This window comes from Dipodomys spectabilis, unplaced genomic scaffold (assembly GCF_019054845.1).
Source record: "Dipodomys spectabilis isolate Male_0828 unplaced genomic scaffold, ASM1905484v1 ptg000002l, whole genome shotgun sequence".
NCBI classification, from domain to species: domain Eukaryota; kingdom Metazoa; phylum Chordata; class Mammalia; order Rodentia; family Heteromyidae; genus Dipodomys; species Dipodomys spectabilis.
In genome coordinates, this window is record NW_024870679.1 from 15,781,082 (window position 1) to 15,801,369 (window position 20,288).

General features: G+C 44.5%; 1 protein-coding gene across 2 annotated transcripts in view; it reads right to left on the reverse strand.

Annotated features, from left to right (window-relative positions):
* Fnbp1l (formin binding protein 1 like) overlaps window positions 1-15,825 on the reverse strand; it is an 89,562-nt gene extending 73,737 nt beyond the window's left edge. For both annotated transcript variants that reach the window (XM_042677199.1, XM_042677191.1), the window contains exon 1: window positions 15,598-15,825. In XM_042677199.1, coding sequence (XP_042533133.1) covers window positions 15,598-15,621 — 24 coding nt within the window. In that variant the 5' untranslated portion in view covers window positions 15,622-15,825. The remainder of the gene's footprint in view (window positions 1-15,597) is intronic.
* Window positions 15,826-20,288: the final 4,463 nt, after the last annotated feature.

Sequence of the window (20,288 nt, forward strand, 5' to 3'; positions counted from 1 at the left end):
AAGGAAGGAAGGAAGGAGGGAGGGAGGGAGGGAGGGAGGGAGGGAGGGAGGGAGGGAGGGAGGGAGGGAGGGAGGGAGGGAGGGAGGGAGGAAGGAAGGAAGGAAGGAAGGAAGGAAGGAAGGAAGGAAGGAAATATATAATAAAACGGCAAATGTACAAAAAGGTGAAACATTTGTGTTAAATACATACACTACAAATATTCTAATAAGCATGTGCTTACAACCATCAATTATAGAACCTGAAATCAAAGCTGGGCACTGGAAGCTCATACCTGTAATCCTAAGTACCTCAGAGATCAGGGAACATCATAGTTGCAAGGCAATCCAGATCAAGTTCAGCTGACTCCACTGCAAACAACAGCAAAATGTGGTGGCACATGCCTGTCATCATAAGCTACATGGAAGGCTGAGACTGAGAGGACTGTGGTCCCAGGCCAGTGTGGGCAGAAAAACACATTAGATTCCATCTTAATGGAAGAAGCTGGGTGCATATCTGTCACTCCAGCTATGATGAAAAACCTAAACAGGCAGACCAGATGTGCCTGGGCAAGAAATGATACCTTGCCTCAAAAATAACAGGGGGGGGGGGTGGAAAAAGAGCTGGAAGTATGGCTCAGTAGTGCATACCTTGCACCTGAAGGTGGAAGGTCCTGAGTCCAAACCCCAGAACCACACACAAACACATACACACACACACACACACATATACATACACACATACACAGAGAGAAGTAAAAATCATTTCATTTGACCTTTTAAAAAGTGAATTATTTTAATAAAAATTACCATCTTCTTTTTGTTGGTTGTGGGGTTTGAACTCAAGAGAATTGGTCCTGTCCCTGAGCTTCTTTGTGTTCAAGGCTAGTGCTCTACCATTTGAGCCACAGCACCATACCAGTTTTCCAGTAGTTAACTGGAGATAAGCGTTTCATGGGGACTTTTCTGTCCAGGCTGGCTTTGAACCAAGATCCTCAGATCTCAGCCTCCTGAGTAGCTAGGATTACAGGTGTGTGCTACCAGCACCAAGCTTAATTATCATCAATTTTATAGTAGATATTCTTACTGACAAACTGTCTGAAGACAGTTATGGGAAAAGTTAGCTCATATCACTTATTTTTCCTCTGATCCTTTAGTCTTCACATAATCCTATCTTCTAACAGGAAAATTTATTACAAAAGAAATGTGGTGAGAAACAGCACATGGTATACACATGCATACTTTAGCCCATCTCAGCCATCTTGCACCATCCTCCTGGTTACAGATATTTGGTCTTTGGTTAATTAATTAAGGAGAATTACAGTCCTTAAAGATCCCTTCTGATGGTTCAGATTGGTGAGTCTTCTTTCTGTATCCTATATGGTCCTGGTGCCAAAGATTTAAGGACCATCCTTACTTCCGTATTCTTCTAACCTTTTTACTTCCTCATTCCTTTGTAGCCCTTCCCCCACTTCCCTGTCAGGCAGGTTCTCCTTTATCGGCTTATCCTGCCATTTGCAAGTTCTACAGGCTACAATTCCCTGACTGACTGCTTTCCTACAAATTCCTATCAAATAGTACATGGTATATAAGAAAAAAGACTCAGTACTGCAGTAACGTAATACAAGTATTACGTTAATGTTTCATATATTCGCTTGAAGTATTTATTCAAATTTTAGACTATTAATTTCTAAATGTAGGATTTAACTATTCATTCATTCATTTTTGAGATTGAGACAAAAATCATTGTGTAGCCCAAGCTAGCCTCAAATTTTCATTCTTACCTCTACCTCTTGAGAACTGTGATTACAGATAAGGACTACCACACTCCAAACCTATTTCTAATTGTTCTTTTTCTCCCACCTACTCCAGTATCATTTACTAGCTCTTGTTCTCAGAACCTCACACTCCACACTTGCAAAACCAAAACCATTACAAGATCTCTAAAGTAAGAAAACTTAAATGTAAGTAAGTCATTTAACACAGAACTTGGAACTGATGGCTATTCATTTGTTTAATTCAACAAAGGAAGAAGTGTGGAGTTGGCACTAGACATGAGACATAGCAAAGACACAGGGGAAAGGAGCACTATCAATCAAATAATCGCAATTTCTCATTAAGTTTACTGGTTAGTACCTTATGAATGTTAACACAGCAGCAATAGTGAACAACTGTAAAGGATCAGACGTATACATTTCAACCTCATAAAACCTATGGGTTTATAGTTTCTAGCAAACTTAGTATCTAAATGCATTTACAAAAAAAAATTGCAAGAGAGGCTGGGAATGTGGCTTAGTGGCAGAGTGCTTGCCTAACATGCATGAAGCCCTGGGTTCAATTTCTCAATACCACATAAACAGAAAAAGCTGGAACTGGCACTGTGGTTCAAGTGATAGAGTGCTAGCCTTGAGCATAGAGAGGCTTAGGAACAGAGCCCAGGCCCTGAGTTCAAGACCTAGGACCAGCAAAAAATAAAATAAAATATACAAAGAGATAACTGTTCTTTACAGACTCCTTGAGAATGGTATGCAGTCTTAGTAACTACAACAATTTGATCCAAAATTAATTTACATACCATCAGAACATGTTACGTGACACCAGATGTGTATCTGCTTAGTTTTTTTTTTTTAATAGTTGTACAAAGGAGTCATACAAGGAGTTTCAATGTCAGGTTATGAGTACAATACATCTTGATCCATGTCACTCCTTCCTTCCATTGTTCTCTCCTATTATACTGTGAATTTTCTACCATCTTCCTTTTCTTTTTTTCTTTTTATTGGTGCTGGTCCTGGGGGTTGAACTCAGGGCAGGAGCACTGTTCCTGAGCATCTTGCTCAAGACTAGTACTCTACTCCTTAAATCACAGCACCACTTACAGCTTTTTTTCTTTTCCTTTTCCTTTTCCTTTTTTTTTTTTTTTTTTTGGAGGGGGAGAGGGTTGATGGGGTTCTCACTGACTTTTCTCCCCAGGCTGGTTTTGAATTGTGATCCTCAGATCTCAGCGTCCCAAGTAGCTAGGATGATCCTCAGATCTCAGCGTCCCAAGTAGCTAGGATTACAGGATGAGACACCAGTGCCCCACCTATCTTCCTTTTTTTAAATTCTGTAAGTCTTGACACCACCACACATCCACACTGAATATCCATGTTTTTACCGGGCCTCCACAGTTCACAGTTGGAGGTCCTATTGACTTGCACTTGTGTTTTCACATTTGTCTGTTCTGCTTTCAAAGATAGCAAACTTGAGAAGCTAGAGTTAATGTAGGATTAGCTACTATATGCCTATCTTTATGTTATACTCTTTAGCCCTGGCTCCATTTCTTGGATAATTAATTGTCCTTGCTTCCGGAACCTTGGACCTCTTCCTGCCACTGATTCTTCTCCCTTTACACCAATTACAACTTAGTATATAATACAGTAGCCTAACGTATCTTAGGGAATTCATTCCAAGACCTCCAACTCATGCCTGATCTTTTTTCTATATAGGTATATCTATGATAGCTTAATATACAAATTAAACACAGTAAGGTTTAATATAACAATAATCAAATAGAACAATTATAATAATAATATACTGTTACAAAATATGTGAATGTGGTCTCTGTCAACCTCAGGTTATGATTTTTTTTTCCCCTTTCCTTACAAAATCAAGAACTTTCACCTTTTCCCCTAAAGGAAGCATTTTATAACTTCTCTACAGATTAAGCCAATTACCAGAATCATTATTCTTGTGCTTTACCTGAACATGAACACTGTACTACCAAGAAGGTGGATTTGATAACCAAACAGCTACTAAATGACTAATGGGTGGGTAGCATCCACAGTGTAGATATAGTGGACAAAGGATAGTTCACATCCTCTATCCTGGCAGGATAGAACAAGATTTCATTGTTTTACTCAAAACAGCACAAAATGTAACATGAATTGTTTATTGCTGGAATTTTCCATATAGTATTTTCAGACTGCAATTGACTATTGCTAACTGAAATTGAAAAAAAAGGGGGGGGGGGGGGCTGGGAAGGTGGCTCAGTGGCAGAGCGCTTGCCTCGCATGCCTGAGGCCCTGGGTTCAATTCCTCAGCACCACATAAAGAAAAAAGCCGGAAGTGGCACTGTGGCTCAAGTGGTAGAGCATTAGCCTTGAGTTGAAGAGCTGAGGGACAGCGCCCAGGCCCAGAGTTCAAGCCCCACGACCAGACCCAAAAAAAAAAAAAAAAAAAAAGGAAACACATGACTAGAGGCTAGTTTAACATCCCTTTGGAGCTGATATTTTTGCCCCAAGACTAGACAATGTAATTAGCAAAAAGAAAAGTGAAAAACAGAGCTAGTCTTTTGTATCCTCTCCCTTTTAAACATGAAAATCCTCTAAACAGAGCTAAGCATTCCTATGCATTGCCTCTATTGGATTTCTTGGCTTTGTTCCACACTGGACTCATTTCCTTTTCACTCTAGCCTGTATTCCCCTTCCCTATTAAATCTAGTTGGCAAGTGCAAAGGAAGTGAAAAATCTAATCATAGGCCTTTATGTCTAGAAGGGCCTTCAAAGATCAGCTTATTTCCTATGAGGAAAGTGAAGAATAAACTATTTGCCCAAGGTAACAGAGCTAAGTAATCCGGCTGAATCAAGGATCCAAGACTCTTTTAAGTTATTCTTATTTTGTTGCCTCAAATCAGTTCATTTAGGTAAGTAAGTATTCTGAGGCCACATTTATTATTTAAAAAGCAAGTGGGTTTCTTGGCTCAAATCTAAATGAAGGGCTACTTATATCCAAGGAATGACCTCATGCTCTTACCTTATAATTATGGTTAAACGTTGAAGCAATATAGTTATATTTACATATCCTCTGCTATATTGTGGAAGAAGCAGAGTTGACCTAAACAGAATTTTACAGTTTACTTTCAATATGATTTTTTTTGGGGGGAAGACTCGCATTCACTAGGCCGGAGCTCTACCACTTGAGCCATGCTACCAACTCTATGGTTTATTTTCATATAGTTTTTGAAGATAAAATAGTTGTCTACACTTTCAAGTGGGAGAAAAAACTGCATTTCAGTAAACCTGGATCAAGTTTGTCAGTCACGAGGCTTGAACTCAGGGCCTTGGCGCTGTCCCTGAGCTCTTCTGCTCAAGGCTAACACTCGACCACTTTGAGCCAAAGCTCCACTTCCAGTTTTCCAGTGGTTAATTGGAGATAAGTTTCATGTTTTTCCTGCCCAGGCTGGCTTTGAATTGTGATCCTCAGATTTCAGCCTCCTGAGTATTAAGATTACAAGTATGAGCTACCAGTGCCCAGATCTGGATCAAATTTTTTTGTTTGTTTTTTGTTTTTTTCTGCCGGTCCTGAGGCTTGAACTCAGGACCTGGACTCTGTCCCTGAGCCACTCGGTGCTCAAGGCTAGTGTTCTACCACTTCAACCACAGCACCATCTACCTCCAGCTTTTTCTGTTTATGTGGTACTGGGGAATTGAACCCAGGACTTCACGCATGCTAGCTAGGCAAGCACTCTACCACTAAGCCACATTTCCAGCCCTGGACCACATTTTATGCATAACAATCCATTTAACACCATATGAAATTACTCAAGTCATTTAATAAATGACTAGTACATTTTTTTTAAAGATGCCCTCATTTTTCCAGTGAGATTTTGTGCCTATTTTAAGCTAAGACATCAATGTGTTCCTGACCTCTCCTAAGTGTCACAGAGACTCAGGCAGCTCCAGTGGCTGGCAATGTGTCCAATTTCTACATCTCAGTGTAACATGTCCCTGGAATTATGATTCATGAATTAAAAGAAAATCTTATAGATCATATATAACCAGAAGAGTCTCCATGATTCAAAAACAGGAATATTCATAAATATATGCCTATTTTACTTATTTTTACATGACCTAATGTGACAGGAATATTGCTGGGAGATCCCAAATGAGGAGAAAATGATTAAGTAAATAAATTCTTTTGTACATTAACATTTGCACATTTAACACCTTAATCCCACCTTAAATTTACATGGCCATTTTGATTTTTCCTATAGACGCGCTGCATTGAGATACTTGATTCCTTTATCTCTTCTAAAGTTTTTACCTTATCATTTCAATAGCCCTTCTTGACTTGAGAGGATTACGAGGGCTTTAGGGAGGCATATATTCACAACATTAAAGGCAGGGAAACACTGAAACAAAAGAGCTCAAGAGCTCACTGACGATGGACAGAAACCTCTAAAACTATAAGCCTCACTGGTGGTATGGCCACCATGCCAACATTTAGTTTCTGAAGATTTACTTCTCAAATGTTTTTCTTTGGTTGATGTCTACTGTAGTCCAGTTTACACCTGTTTAATTTGGGAGACACTGTTGACAGATGAATAACAGGATTAAACATTTGCTACCAGTTATCTCTATCATAGACAACACAGCAAAGAATTCAGATACTGGAGTTATTTTGTAGAATGAACATCAACTTTTATCAGTGTGTCCCAGATGATGTTTCTTAAGCCAGAAATAATGTGTCTATGAGTTCATCCATTCGATGGCACATGATTTCCATTTGTCCCATTACTAGTGATACTAAGTGATCACTTGACTAAGGTGTTTAAAAGTGTCAGGCCTCCATAATGCAAAGTAACTCTTTTAACTTTTGAGACAATGACTCCTTTTCTTCATTCAACTTTCCATTTACTTACAGTTATTTTCATCAGTGTGGACTTACGGATTCCTATTATTATTGATTTTTATGCTACAATTGTCCCACATATGGTCCCCAAGGCCTCTTTAAGCTGCTGTTTTTTATATGTCTTCATCATTCTTTGAGTACTTCCTTACTTCCTGGATCAAGACTTGTATTTTAGGTTCATCTTGCACTTGCCTACACTAGCATGAAATCTGCTATTTAGCCAAAGAAACCTGGTTCCTTCTAATGAATGAAAGTAATCAGAAGCTAAGATTTTAATGATTAATAGAGTACAAAGACAACATTCACACATTTACATCTGTTTATTTTTGTATCTGTCTCTATATACTGAAAACCATGAATTTATACCAACATCTCCAATTTCAACAAATATCACCCTTCCAATATTCATAATCTTTTTCCACAATAAAAAGGCTGGAGCTGGGCACCTATAATCCTAGCTACTCAGGAGGCTGAGATCTGAGAATTAAGGTTCAAAGCCAGCCCAGACAGAAAAGTCCATGAGACTCTTACTCCAATTAATCACCAGGAAACCTGAATTGGTGCAGTGGCTCTAGCAGAGCACTAGCCTTGAGCAAAAAAGAACTCAGGGATAGTGCCCAGGCCCCCAGTTCAAGCCCCACGACAAAAAACAAAAAACCTGGATCCTCTTATCCTTAATGTAAGGATAAGTGTGCACCTATGCTCTCCACCCAGGTACTCTCTTCCCTGTACTCAGGCCACCTACCACTGTTAGAAACTCTCCATCAGGCTGATACCACTGTGCTCTGTACCCACTCGCTCCCTGTTCACCTGGGTGCTACTACTACCCTGAGGCTGAATGCCTTCCTCATTTCACCTGGGCTCCAACGTACAGCAATGGTGAGATCTTCCGCTTGACCTCTCTCATCCCACACTGAGCCCGTCACGTTCTCATGTCCATTCTCTGTTCGGGCTATGGCTTTACTACCCCAGCCACACTCCTGTTTCCTCAAGACTCAGGTTCTTATACTCTGCTCCAGATCAACACAGCTCACAACACTATAAGACATCACCTTGCTCAGCCCTCAACTATTATATATTTCACAATTACCAGTTCTTCACTTATCTCTTACTGAAAGGATTTTTTTTTCCTTTTCCTTTTTTCCTTTTTTTTTTTTTTTTTTTGCTAATCCTGGGGGGGAGGGGGGGGGTCTTGAACTCAGGGCCTGGGCACTGTTCTAAGCCTCTCTGTGCTCAAGGCTAGCATTCTTCCACTTGAACCCAGGGCTTCATGCATGCTAGGCAAGCACTCTACCAATAAGCCACATTCCCAGGCCTCGAAAGATTCTTAATTCAGTTTTGCTAATTTTAAAACCAAAGTCAATCTATGTGTGTCTCATACTTTTTTTTTTGTTGGGGGGCAGGGGTTGGTCGTAGGACCTGAACTCTGGGCCTGGGCACTGTCCCTCAGCTCTTCAGCTCAAGGCTAGTGCTCTACCATTTGAGCCACAGCGCCACTTCCAGCTTTTTTCTGCTTATGTGATGCTAAGGAATCAAACCCAAGGCCTCATGCATGCAAGGCAAGCACTCTACCACTGAGCCATCTTCCCAGACTGTCTCATAGTTGTGGACAGGCTTGTGCAGTAACAGGGTTTGAACACAGGGCCTAGGCTTACTACCCTACCACTGAGGCAGACCCACAGCTATCCCATACTTCACAAGTTTCCAACAACCAAATCATGTTTGTGTCTATCAATGGACTTAAAATTATGGAAATTGATTAAAGTAACAAAAAAAAGGTAGGAGGGGCTGGGAAGGTGGCTCAGTGGTAGAGCATTTGCCTTGCATGCATGAGGCCCTGGGTTGGATTCCTCAGTACCACATAAGCAGAAAAAAAAAAAGCCGGAAGTGGCGCTGTGGCTCAAGTGGTAGAGCACTAGCCTTGAGCTGAAGAGCTGAGGGATAGTGCCCAGGCCCAGAGTTCAGGCCCCACGACCGGATCAAAAAAAAAAAAATAAAGAAAGGTAGGAGAATTTTATAGAAATGGTTTAAATGAATTAATCTAAAAGTAGAATATTTAAAAAATAGTTAAATACCAAATTACATCTTTTCTTTTGAGAAAGTGTCTTAATCACAAAATACTTTAATACAAAATATGAACATCGTAGATTATTTGATAAAGAAATAGGAATTTTTCAAGTTAAACCCATCAGGGTTTTTTTTAATTGCTAAAGAAGGTCACAATTCCCACTTTTAGAGTTAGTGATCTCTTCCCTGTAATTCCCTAACATCTTGAGCACCCTTCTTTTACTCTAGTATCCAGGAAGCAGTAATAGCTTTATACCATAATTTGTTTCTGTATTCTTAAGGGTCTAATGAGAACTAGAAGTGCTTTACAGTATCAAGTATATTGTAAAGTTAGCAGAATGAACATTATAGACCTATTATTTTGTAGATTAGCATCTTTTCCACCATGTACTTAAGACCAAAAAAAAAGCACTCTAGCAATATAAACAAATTTAAATAAGCTTATATGTGCCTCAAGGTTTTTATTCCAGCAGATAACACAGTAGTTGACCCTTTTAAATGCTATAGAGAATGCATACTGACATATTTATGCATCATTCATTTTCCATTTACTCATGCAGGAGACACTGTACATAAGTCATCTACTCTGAATCTCCTGTCATCTGACTTTACTCCCAAGATACAATTATCTTTTTGGCAAAACTGCTGTAGAACCCCTCTAGTCATTCACTAATCCATTCTGTACATTTTACTAAATTGCTCATTTTTACAATTTAAAAGTAGGCTGGGCACTAGTGGCTCATGCCTGTAATCCTAGTTACTCAGGAGGGTAAGATCTGATGATATTCATTCAAAGCCAGCTCAGGAAGGAAAATCATGAATTTTTTTGTTTGTTTTTCATAGTCCTGGGGCTTGAACTTAGAGCCTGGGCACTATCCCTAATCTTTTTGTGCTGAAGGCTAGCACTCTACCACTTGAGCTACAGTGCCACTTCCAGCTTTTTCTGAGACGTTTATTGGACATAAGAGTCTCACAGACTTTCCAGTCCACATCGGCTTTGAAAGCAAGATCCTCCAATCTCAGCTTCCCAAATAGCTAGGATTTACAGGCATGAGCCATTGGCACCCAGCTATGAGATTCTTATCTCCAATTAACTACCAAAAAAATCTAGAAGTTGAGCTGTGGCCCAAGTGGTAGAGCACTAGCCTTGAGCACAAAAAGCTTATAGACAGTGCCTAGGCCTGAGATCAAGCCCACAAAAAGAGAAAAAGGGAGAGGGAGTTGGAGGGGAGAAAAAGAAAGGGAAAAAGTCAAAAGGGAAAGAAAGAGAAAGAGAGAGACAGAGAGAGACACAGAGGGGAGGGAGGGAGGGAGGGAGGGAGGGAGGGAAGGAGGAAAGGAGGGAAGGAAGAGGGAGGGAGGAGGGAAGGAAGGAGGGAAGGGAACAAGAAAGGGGAGAGGAGAGAGAAAGAGAGAAAAGGAAAGGGAGAGAAAGAGAGGGGGGGCAGGTTCACTATGTAATCATAGCTGCTCAGGAGGCAGAAATCAGGACAGAGTTTTGAAGCTAATTATGGCAAAAACTTAGCAAGATCCTATCTCAACAAACAAGTCACCTGTACTGGTACACAGCTGTAATCCTAACTATCCAGGAAGTGTAGGTGGGCAGATCAAGGTCTAAGGCTGGCCCAGCAAAAGTGAATCCTTATTTGAAAAGTAGCTGTGTACTCATTACCTTACTCATGTAACTGTAACCCCCTGTATAGTATCTTTACAATAAAAAAATAAAAAAAGAAAAGTAGCTGTGGTTCAAAGTGGTAGTGCAGTAGCCTTGAGCAAAAAAAGCCCAGGGCCTAAATTCAAGGCCCATGACTGAACCAAAAAAAAGGAGGATCCAGTCAAGGCTGGCCTAGGCATAAACTAAGACCCTATTTCAAAAATAAAAGAAAGGACTGGAGGCATGGCTCAAATGGTACAGTGCCCTCTGTGCCTGTCTAGCAAGAGTAAGTTCAACCCTTACTACTATATCACAAAAAGCACTTTCAAATTACTGTATAAATTATCTTCAGATTATGTGTGTAAAGTATCTTGAAGCATAAATTAATTTTGTGTTTAGACGGGTTCTATACTGAAGGCATTTCTTTATGTACATGTGAATATTCCAAACCTGAAATTAGAAATCCATTTGGGCGCCAAGTATTTATTTCAGGTGGCAAGCTTTTAGATAAGGGCTACAATCTATACCACCTCAAAAGAACTCTAGTTTTCTAAGGGCAGGGCCAATATTGCAAGCCTTAGTAAATTTCAGCACATATAGCAGAATGTTTAGTATATGAGACATAAAAATTGCTTTAGTTTTTACACACAAAAAAAAAATCTACATCAGTTTCATGGCCTTTGAAACATGATCCAGCTCACATCAAGAAGCTTTGCCAGACTGGCTCCAGTGGCTCATGCTTGTATTCCTAGCTACTCAAGAGGCTGAGATTTGAGGACCATGGTTCAAAGCCAGCCCGAAAGTCCGTGAGACTCTTATCTCCAATAAACCACCAGAAAACCAGAAGTGGTGATGTGATAGAGTGCTAGCCTTGACTGAAGAGTGAAGGGACAGTGCCCAGGCCCAGAGTTCAAGCCCCAGGACCTACGGGGGGAAAAAAAGCAGCAGCAGCAGCTTTGCCTACTTCCTCTAATCAAGTGCCCTCTAAAACACATAAAATAAAGTCAATTTTAACCAACATACTCTAACTAGTCCTCTGCAGTGCAACTCAATTCCTTTAGTCCAAATAAATAAACTTATTTATTCTTAAGATTCAACCAACTCTTGTTGACAGTAACATTACCAAGCTGTCAGCCAATTAAATTGACAGGAACTATCTTTTAAGAGGTAATGTCCTCTTCAACCTATAAAAATGTTTAACTTCGAGGGAAGGAATGACATTGTTGAAAAAAGAAATATACCCTTTACCTGACTTATGTAACTGTAATCCCACTGTACATCACCATTTTTTTTCATGTTTAACATTTTTCAAAAAAAAAAAAGGTTGGCTCTCATCAGTTACGGCACTGCTAATTTTGTATTATTTTCAGTCTGTTTAGACATTCCTGAGTTGATCTAGACCACCTAATCTATCACCCCTTAAGAGTCCTTCAGAAAGCCGGGCGCTGGTGGCTCACGCCTGTAATCCTAGCTACTCAGGAGTCTGAGATCTGAGGATCGCGGTTCAAAGCCAGCCCGGGCAGGAGAGACCGTGAGACTCCTATCTCCAATAAACCACCAGAAAACCGGAAGTGGCGCTGTAGCTCAAGTGGTAGAGCGCTCGCCTTGAGCTGAAGAGCTGAGGGACAGCGCCCAGGCCCAGAGTTCAGGCCCCACGACCGGACCCCCAAAAAAAAAAAAAAAAAACTAAGGGTCATAGGGCTGGGAATGTGGCTCAGTGGTAGAGTGCTTGCCTAGCGTGCATGAAGCCCTCGGCTTGATTCCTCAGTACCACATAAACAGAAAAAGCTGAAGTGGTTCTGTAGCTCAAGTGGTAGAGTGATAGCCTTGAGCAAAAGAAGCTCAGGGACAGTGCCCAGACCCTGAGTCCAGGACTGGCAAAAAAGAAAAGAGCCAATAATTATTAAAAGGTATGTTATGTGACATCATCAACTCATGTTTAGCTTTCTGTTCAGCATTGTTTCTATTATAAAGAAAGGAATATAATAAGTGATGCCTGAGATGGTACTCTATAGCTACCACACACCCTGAGAAAATGAAGCTGCTGCAATCTTTGGTGTAACTCGGAAGAGAATTGAGGTGATTCTGGTATTGTATATATTCACAGCCTTAAATGCTCACATGGAACACTATAAGTCCTCAAAGCACAGCTGCTATTCATTCATTATCAGCTAATTGATATTCCTTCCTAGCTACACAAGTCTTACACAATCCACTCAGGAAATCATTGTTGGTTCTACCACCTAGTGCCAGTTATGCACTTCTATGGAATCCCTTTACTATCGGATTTAAGATTTTAAGAAACATTAGATAGTAACAAAATTCCACTGATCATTACAACAGGCCTGAGTACAATCACTGCTTATCATTCTTTGTTAAATAATGAAATTTTATTTCTAAATTTAAAAATTGGGACTTTTCCCAACCTTAAAGTTCCCAGTACCAAGAGAAAGCCCAGATATTTGTCTTTCCTTACAATTCTTTTTTTTTTCCGGTTGTAGGGCTTGAACTCTACGCCTGGGTCCTGTCCTTCAGCTTTTCAGCTCAAGGTGAACTCTCTACCACTTGAGCCATGACAACACTTCCGGTTTTCTGGTGATTAATTGGAGGTAAGAGTCTCAGGACTTTACTGACAGGGCTGGCTTTGAATTGTGATCCTCAGATCTCAACCTCCTGAGTAGCTAGGATTACAGGCGTGAGTCACTGGCACCCACCTCCTTACAATTCTTTGGAAGCACAACATCCTTATTCAAAACAAAAAGTAAAAACGAAGTCTAGTGGAATTTTTACAAGGTTTATTCTACTCCCACTCATAGTTCTCTACACCAAGTTCTAATTATCTAAGGTTTAGAGTTGATATTAGTTGGCTCTGCATTACTTAGTTTCTAATAAATGTTTCCATCAAGTCCTCCTGAAACCACTATGAACTTTAAAATATGATTGTTAAATTTTGAGAGGGCTAAAGATGTACATCAGTGCCAGAACACAGCTCATTTGCAGAAGACCCTGAATTCTAGCCCCAGCGTGGAATAAAAAAATTCTTCAAGAAAAAAAAAGGAAATTTCTTCCCATCATTTCCAGAGGCTATAAAACAATTTTCAATTAGAGCAGAAATTCCTCTCTCCTAAGGTTTATCTTTTCAAAATGTTGGGGGAAAAAACTATTCAAATGCTGAAAATAAACTAGGTGAGACTGGAGGACTGAAATTGCTGCTTGATGTAGCAGATTAACTTTTAAAATAACTTTTAAATTACATTCTAGTCTTTATCAGTAGTACTGGAGGGCTTGGACACATTTTAGTCGTCACTAAAATATTTTTTCCTTAAAACTTTTTCTATAGTGTGATACAAAGTGAACTTTAAGTTTTTAAATGAAACTGAGGGTGTTGCTCAGCAGTAGAGCACTTATAAGTACAAGGTTTTGAGTTCAAAACCTAAACTAGACAGGTTCACACCTGTAATCCTAGCTACTCAGGAGGCTGAGATCTGAGGATCACAGTTGGAAGTCAGCCTGGTCAGCAAAGTCCATGAAATTCTTATCTCCAATTAACAACCAAAAGCGGGAAGTGAAGCTATGGCACAAGTGGTACAGTGCCGGCCTTGAGCAAAAAAAAACCTCGGGGACGGCCCCCAGGCCCTGAGTTCAAGCCCCCGGACCAGCACACACACACACACACACAAAGTAAAATCTCCACGTTTTTAAATAAAAAATGAAAGCTAAGGTGAGCACGGAAAGCTCACGCCTATAATCCTAGCTACCCAGAAGGCTGAGATGTGAGGATCACAGTTCAAAGCCAGTGCGGGCAGGAAAAGTCCCTGAGATTCTTATCCCCAATGAACCACACCAAAAAGCAGGAAGTGGTAGAGTGCTAGCCTTGAGCACAGAAGCTCAGGGACAGCATCCAGACCCCGAGTTCAAGTTCCAGAACCAACACCAACACACACACACACACACACACACACACACACACACACACACACACATTAAAAAAAAGAAGTCAGGAAAACGGAAACTAAAACCAACTCCACTTCTGTTCCTTGGCATTACAATCAATCACAGAAAGGTACAAATAAAAGGAAAAGAAATCATGTCCGACTCCCTCACCGGTGTGAGAGGTGAAGAGGGCGGGATTCACCTACGCGCACTCTCCCGTTATACCAGGAACAATCGGTGCCACGGAAGGCGCGGTCTGGAGAGGCTCCTCAAGTGTTTTCTCGGCGTGTGTGGTGTTTGCAGACCGGAGATTCCCGGGAGGGCCGAAGCAAGTGTTCCCCATATGTGACCGCTCAAGTCTATCCACAGGACCCGGGGGAGGGGGCAGAGACGCGGAAACCTCGAGCCCGGCGCGTCCCAGCGGCTCGGCCTCCCTCCGCAGCGATCCCCGGAGCCCGCGAACAAAGGCCGGGAGCCGCACAGGTGGGAGAAGGGGGAGTGGCCGGGCCGGCGCCCGGGACAGCGCCCCCGCGCCGCACCTGCGAACCCGCCGCCCGCGCGCCTCCGCCGCCCGGGCCCGCGTCGGGACTGCTCCAACGCCCCACCTCCCCGGCCAGCCCCCCCGGGGCCTGGTCTGGAGCCTGCGGCGCCGGGGAGGTTCGAGAGGGAGAACCCCGGCGGAGAGGCGGGGGGGAGGGCGGGAAGCCGCACGCGCCGCCATCGGTCCCCCAGGCGAATTCGGGCCACAAAGCCGACCCGCGGGTGCCCGGGCGGCGGCCGGAGTCCGAGTCTCCAGAGCGCGCGGCGTCCGCGGGGCGCGCGGCGCGGGGAAGGGGAAATGGGCGTGGGGGCCGGGCCCCGAACAAAGCCGCCGGGCTCCGCGTACCTGGGCTTGGGGCGGCGCCGCTCCGCGCCGCCCCTCCGGGCACCGCCCCGGGCCGCACAGCCCGCCGCCCGAGCCCCTCTCCCGAGCCCCGGCGGCCGCGGACGCCCCGCGCCCCGGGACAATAGCTCCCTCCGCCGACGCGGGGCGGAGAGCCACAAAGGGAGCGGAGGGCGCCCCGCCGGGCGCCGAGAAAGTGCAGGCGCGGGCGCGGGGGCCCGCGGGAGGCAGCCCCGCCGGCCGGGGCGCGGCCGGGGCGGCGACGGGGGGCGCGAGCTCCGGCCCCCCGGCGGCGGCGGCGGCGGCGGCGGCGGCGGGAAGACGGCCCTGCACACAAAGCCGAGCGGGACCCCCGCCCGCCGGCGCGGACCCGGGGCCGCCCCCCTCCGGCCCGCGCCCCCCGCCCCGCACTCACCCACAGCTCCGTGCCCCAGCTCATGGCGGAACTTGAGGCGACTCGAGCTGTCCCGCTGTCCGTACGTCCGTCGGCGGCGCCGCCCGGCTGTCCGACCGCGCTCTCTGGCCAGCCAGCAGGCTCCGGCTCCGCGTCGGTGTCTCGAGAGGTGCCGCCACCGCCGGGCTCCCCGGTGAGTGAGGACAGACGCGACTGGAACCGCCGCCGCCGCCGCCGCGTCGCGTCCCCGCCTCCCGCCGCCGCCTCCCGCCTCCCGCCGCCGCTGCCGCCGCCGCCGCGAGGGAGGGTCCGGGCCGAGGGGCGGGGCGCGCGGAGCAGCGGGGAGGGGGCGCGCGCGGTGCACCTTGGGATCGGGGCGGGCCGGGCCCGGGGACCCCTCGCGGGCGCGGGCTGCTCGGCGGGTCGCTCCGGGCCTGGCTGGGTCCGCGGGGGATCCCGGGTTCCCAGACCGGGCAGGAGAGGCGCCCGCCGCCCCCTCGCTCCCCCCGGAGCCTCCGCCCCCCTTCCCCCCCAGAGCGGGCAGCTCAGGCGCACGGCCCCGGAGACCTGGACAAAGAAACCTCCGCCGAGCCTCGGGGGGCCGGACCGGGGAGACCCGTGCTTTCCTCGCAGATCTTCCTGGTTTCCCTCATCTCCCGTTTCGGGTCGGACCTCGCGACCTGGCGATTCCTGAGAATCGCAGACATGCCCGCGCGCCCGCCCAGCCCGGGTGCGGGGAAAGCTTTCACAGATCCGCACAAAGGGTCGAACGACTGGTTTGGGGAGGTGGCGGCGGCGAGGCCCGGGCCCGCCGTCACCTGCCGGGGTGGACACCTGTGGCGCCGGCCGGCTCGGCCGACGTCTCCCCCGTGCGGCCCGCCGCTGCCCCGGGCTCTGCAGAGGCGATTCCCAGCCCAGCTGCACAGGCAGGCCGTCGGCAAGGTTGGCTGCTGCCGCTGGGTGTCCGGAACGGCGTGCTCAGCAAGCCCCTGATAGAGGCTTTCGCGTTCATTTCTTGTCTCCACACACGCACACGTACACGCGCGAAGCAGTCGGCTCGTGGCGGGCTCCCCGTGTCGGGACAGCTGAGTGTTTTAGGTTCTCTCTGCAGGCTCTGTGTCAGCAGTGGAACCCCCCCATCCCCACCGGCACAGGTGCCCCGGCCTCTGGCGCTCCAATCCTCCTCTGCCAGGCTCTGCTCCCGGACTGAGGCCAATAAACAACCTGAGCTTTTATGGCAATCCAGCCACACCACTTGGTAAAACTCTTTGGTGTGCTCCTTGAGCACACACTCTTCCAGTTGGGTTATGGCCAGGTTTTTGTTGTTGTTGTTGTTTGGTTTTTATATGTCTTGGGGCTTGAACTCATGGCCTGGGTGCTGTCCTTGAGTTCTTTTGCTCAAGGTGAGCCTCTAGCACTTTGAGCCACAGTTTTCTGGGTGGTTAATTGGAGATAAGAGTTTCATGGACTTCCTGCCCAGGCTGGCTTTGAATCACAATCCTCAACCTTCCCAGGAGCTAGGATTACAGGTGTGAGCCACCAGTACTAGCTCCACGCATTTCTGCAATGGTGGCAGCCCAACTAGGTAAACTAGGAAGAGCTCATAAAGGCTCTTCTGCAACTTAATTTTTGCACTGTATCTGTTTAACTATGAGAAATATTCTCATCGAATGCATTTTCGCCTTAGCTTTTGTGTTGAACTCTGATCTATAAAAAGTCACTGAAACCAGGGGCTGGTAGCTCACACCTGTAAGCCTAGCTATTCAGGAAGCTGAGCTATGAAGATCATGGTTCAAACCAGCCCAGGCAGGGAAGTCCGTGAGAGTCTTATTTCCAATTAAACACCAGAAAACCGCAAAGTGGAGCTGTGGTAATAGAACTCTAGCAAGAAAAAAAAAAGAGAACTCTAGCAAGAAAGCTTAGGGACAGAGTATAAGTCTTGAGTTCAAGCCCCATGAATGACAAAAAGAAAACAAAATTGAAGTTTTAAATTTTTTCTTCTGCATATTTTAAAATGTATTTAAATTCAAGTCTCTTATTTCAAGTTTTAATTTTTAATTGATACATAATAATTGTCCTCATATCTTTATGTAATAAACATTTAGTTTCAAATTTTTCCTGCATTTTTTTTAGATAGGAATTATTTTTCTTTTTTTGGTGGCTCTGGGATTTGAACTCAGGTTTGTGTTTGCAAGGCAGGCAATCCACTATTTGAGCTACACCCTAGCCTTTTCTTTTTCTTTTTTTTTTTTTTGTCAGTTGTAGGGCTTGATCTCAGGGCCTTGGCAGTGTCCCTGAGCTCTTTTGCTTAAGACTAGTGCTCTAACACTTTGAGTCACAACACCACTTCCAGTTTTCTGGGGCTTAAGTGGAAATAAGAGTCACGCACTTTCCTGTCTGAACTGGTTTTGAACTGTGATCCTCAGAGCTCAGCCTCCTGAGCAGCTAGGGTTACACGCATGAGCCATCAGAGCCCAGCATGATTTTTTTTTTTCCAGTCCTGGGGATTGAGCTCAGCGCCTAGGTGCTGTCTGTGTGCCTGTTTGTGCTCAAGGATAACTCTCTACCACTTGAGCTACCTTTTCAATTTTTTTTAAGTCAAGATATGAAACAAATCTGGCATTCTGGAATATGTAATAATTTATTTGTCCATATACAGCAATGTCTAATCATAAATCAATGTCTTGGGTGTGAGGAGAAAAAATAAAGCTTTAGAAAAATTCAGTACCCACTAAATAAAATTCTCAGTACCTAAAGATCACAATCTCTCACATAAATAACATTTTCCTTATTCTCATTTTTGGGCTTGGATGCTGTCCCTCAGCTCTTCAGCTCAAGGTTAGTGCTCTACCACTTAAGCCACAACACCACTTCTGGCTTTTTCTGTTTATGTGGTGCTGAGGAATGGAGCCCAGGGCCTCATGCGTGCAAGGCAAGCACTCTACCACTGAGCTACCTTTTTTCCAACTCTCCTTATTCTCATTTAAAAGTCTTAAGACTATCCAGGCTCTGTCATCCTAATACTCAGGAAGCTGAGACCTGAGGATTGTGGTTCAAAGCCAGCCCAAGTAGAAAAGTCCCCCAGAGACTCTTTTTTTTTTTTTTTTTTTTTTGGGTCCGGTCGTGGGGCCTGAACTCTGGGCCTGGGTGCTGTCCCTCAGCTCTTCAGCTCAAGGCTAGTGCTCTACCACTTGAGTCACAGCACCACTTCCGGCTTTTTCTGCTATGTGGCTGAGGAATCGAACCCAGGGCCTCATGCATGCAAGGCAAGCGCTCTATCACCGAGCCACCTTCCCAGCCCCCCCTGAGACTCTTGTCTGCAATAAATTACTCAAAAAAGACAAAAGTGGTGCTGTGGCTCAAATGGTAGAGCACTGGCCTTGAGCACAAAGAGGCTTAGATCACTGCCCAGGCCCTGAGTTCAAGAGCCAGGACTAGCAAAAAAAAAAAATTTTTTTTTTAATTTTTAAGTCTTAAGACTATTAAAATTTTGGAGTCAGTGTCTCAGTAGCAAAGCCAGAAAATCAAGCTAACATTAGGTTGGGAAAACTAACAAAGAGATGTCATGAGTTAGGCATATCCACTTTAGTGGTCCAGTGAAGCCCCACACAAGAAATGGAATCAAAATAGCATACTGATTCCATACCAGCCAAACAAAGACTGGTCTGGGCTACTTCATACTCATCTCTGCATCCTGTACTGCCAGATTTTCTAACCAAGAACTAGGAGAAATCCAGACTTCAAGGACATAGTTTAAAGTGGCTCACCCAAGAAAAATGAGAAATAGGAAGAAAGAGCTTCATAGATGACTTTATATCTTTTGAGATTCTATTTTTGAATCCAGTTAAAGTATCTTGTGTAATTACTCTAATGAGACTAGCCACTACATTAATGTTTACACTTACTATACATATGAAATTTGCTGGAGTCATTATATATTTGAAATCTGCTAACAGATAAATTTCTCACAAAAAATAAGTGTCTGGGGCTGGGAAGGTGGCTCAGCGGTAGAGCACTTGCCTTGCATGCATGAGGCCCTGGGTTCGATTCCTCAGCACCACATAAGCAGAAAAAGCCAAACATAGTGCTGTGGCTCAAGTGGTAGAACGCTTGCCTTGAGCCGAAGAACTGAGGGACAGCGCCCAGGCTCAGAGTTCAAGCCCCATCACTGACAAAAAAATAAAAATAAAAATAAGTGACTGTGTGAGATGATATGTTCACTGATTGTAGTAATCATTTACAATGCATATGGACCTCAGTTCATATTGTATAATATATATATAATTTTATTTGCCAATTATTAAAAAATTGATTAGTAAAAAAATGTGTTAAACTTGAAAAAATGTATGTAAATCATTTTCCACAAGATGATAATAAAGCCATACATACTTTGTGTGTGTGTGCCAATCTTGGGGCTTGAACTCAGGACCTGAGTGCTGCCTGGATGCTGAGCTTTTTTGCTCAAGGCTAGCACTCTACCACTTGAGCTACAACTCCACTCCTGGCTTTTTTAGGGATAGTTTATTGGAGATGATGGTCTCATGGACTTTCCTACTCAGGCTGGCTTCAAACCACCATCATCAGATCTTATATGTAGCTAAGATTACAAGGCATAAGCCACCACCACCTGGCCTAGAACTGTGCAGTTTTTAAGCTAAATGCTTATCTTCAAAGCAGAACAAAAGTTAGAGATTTCTTTAGATGTCCATTGC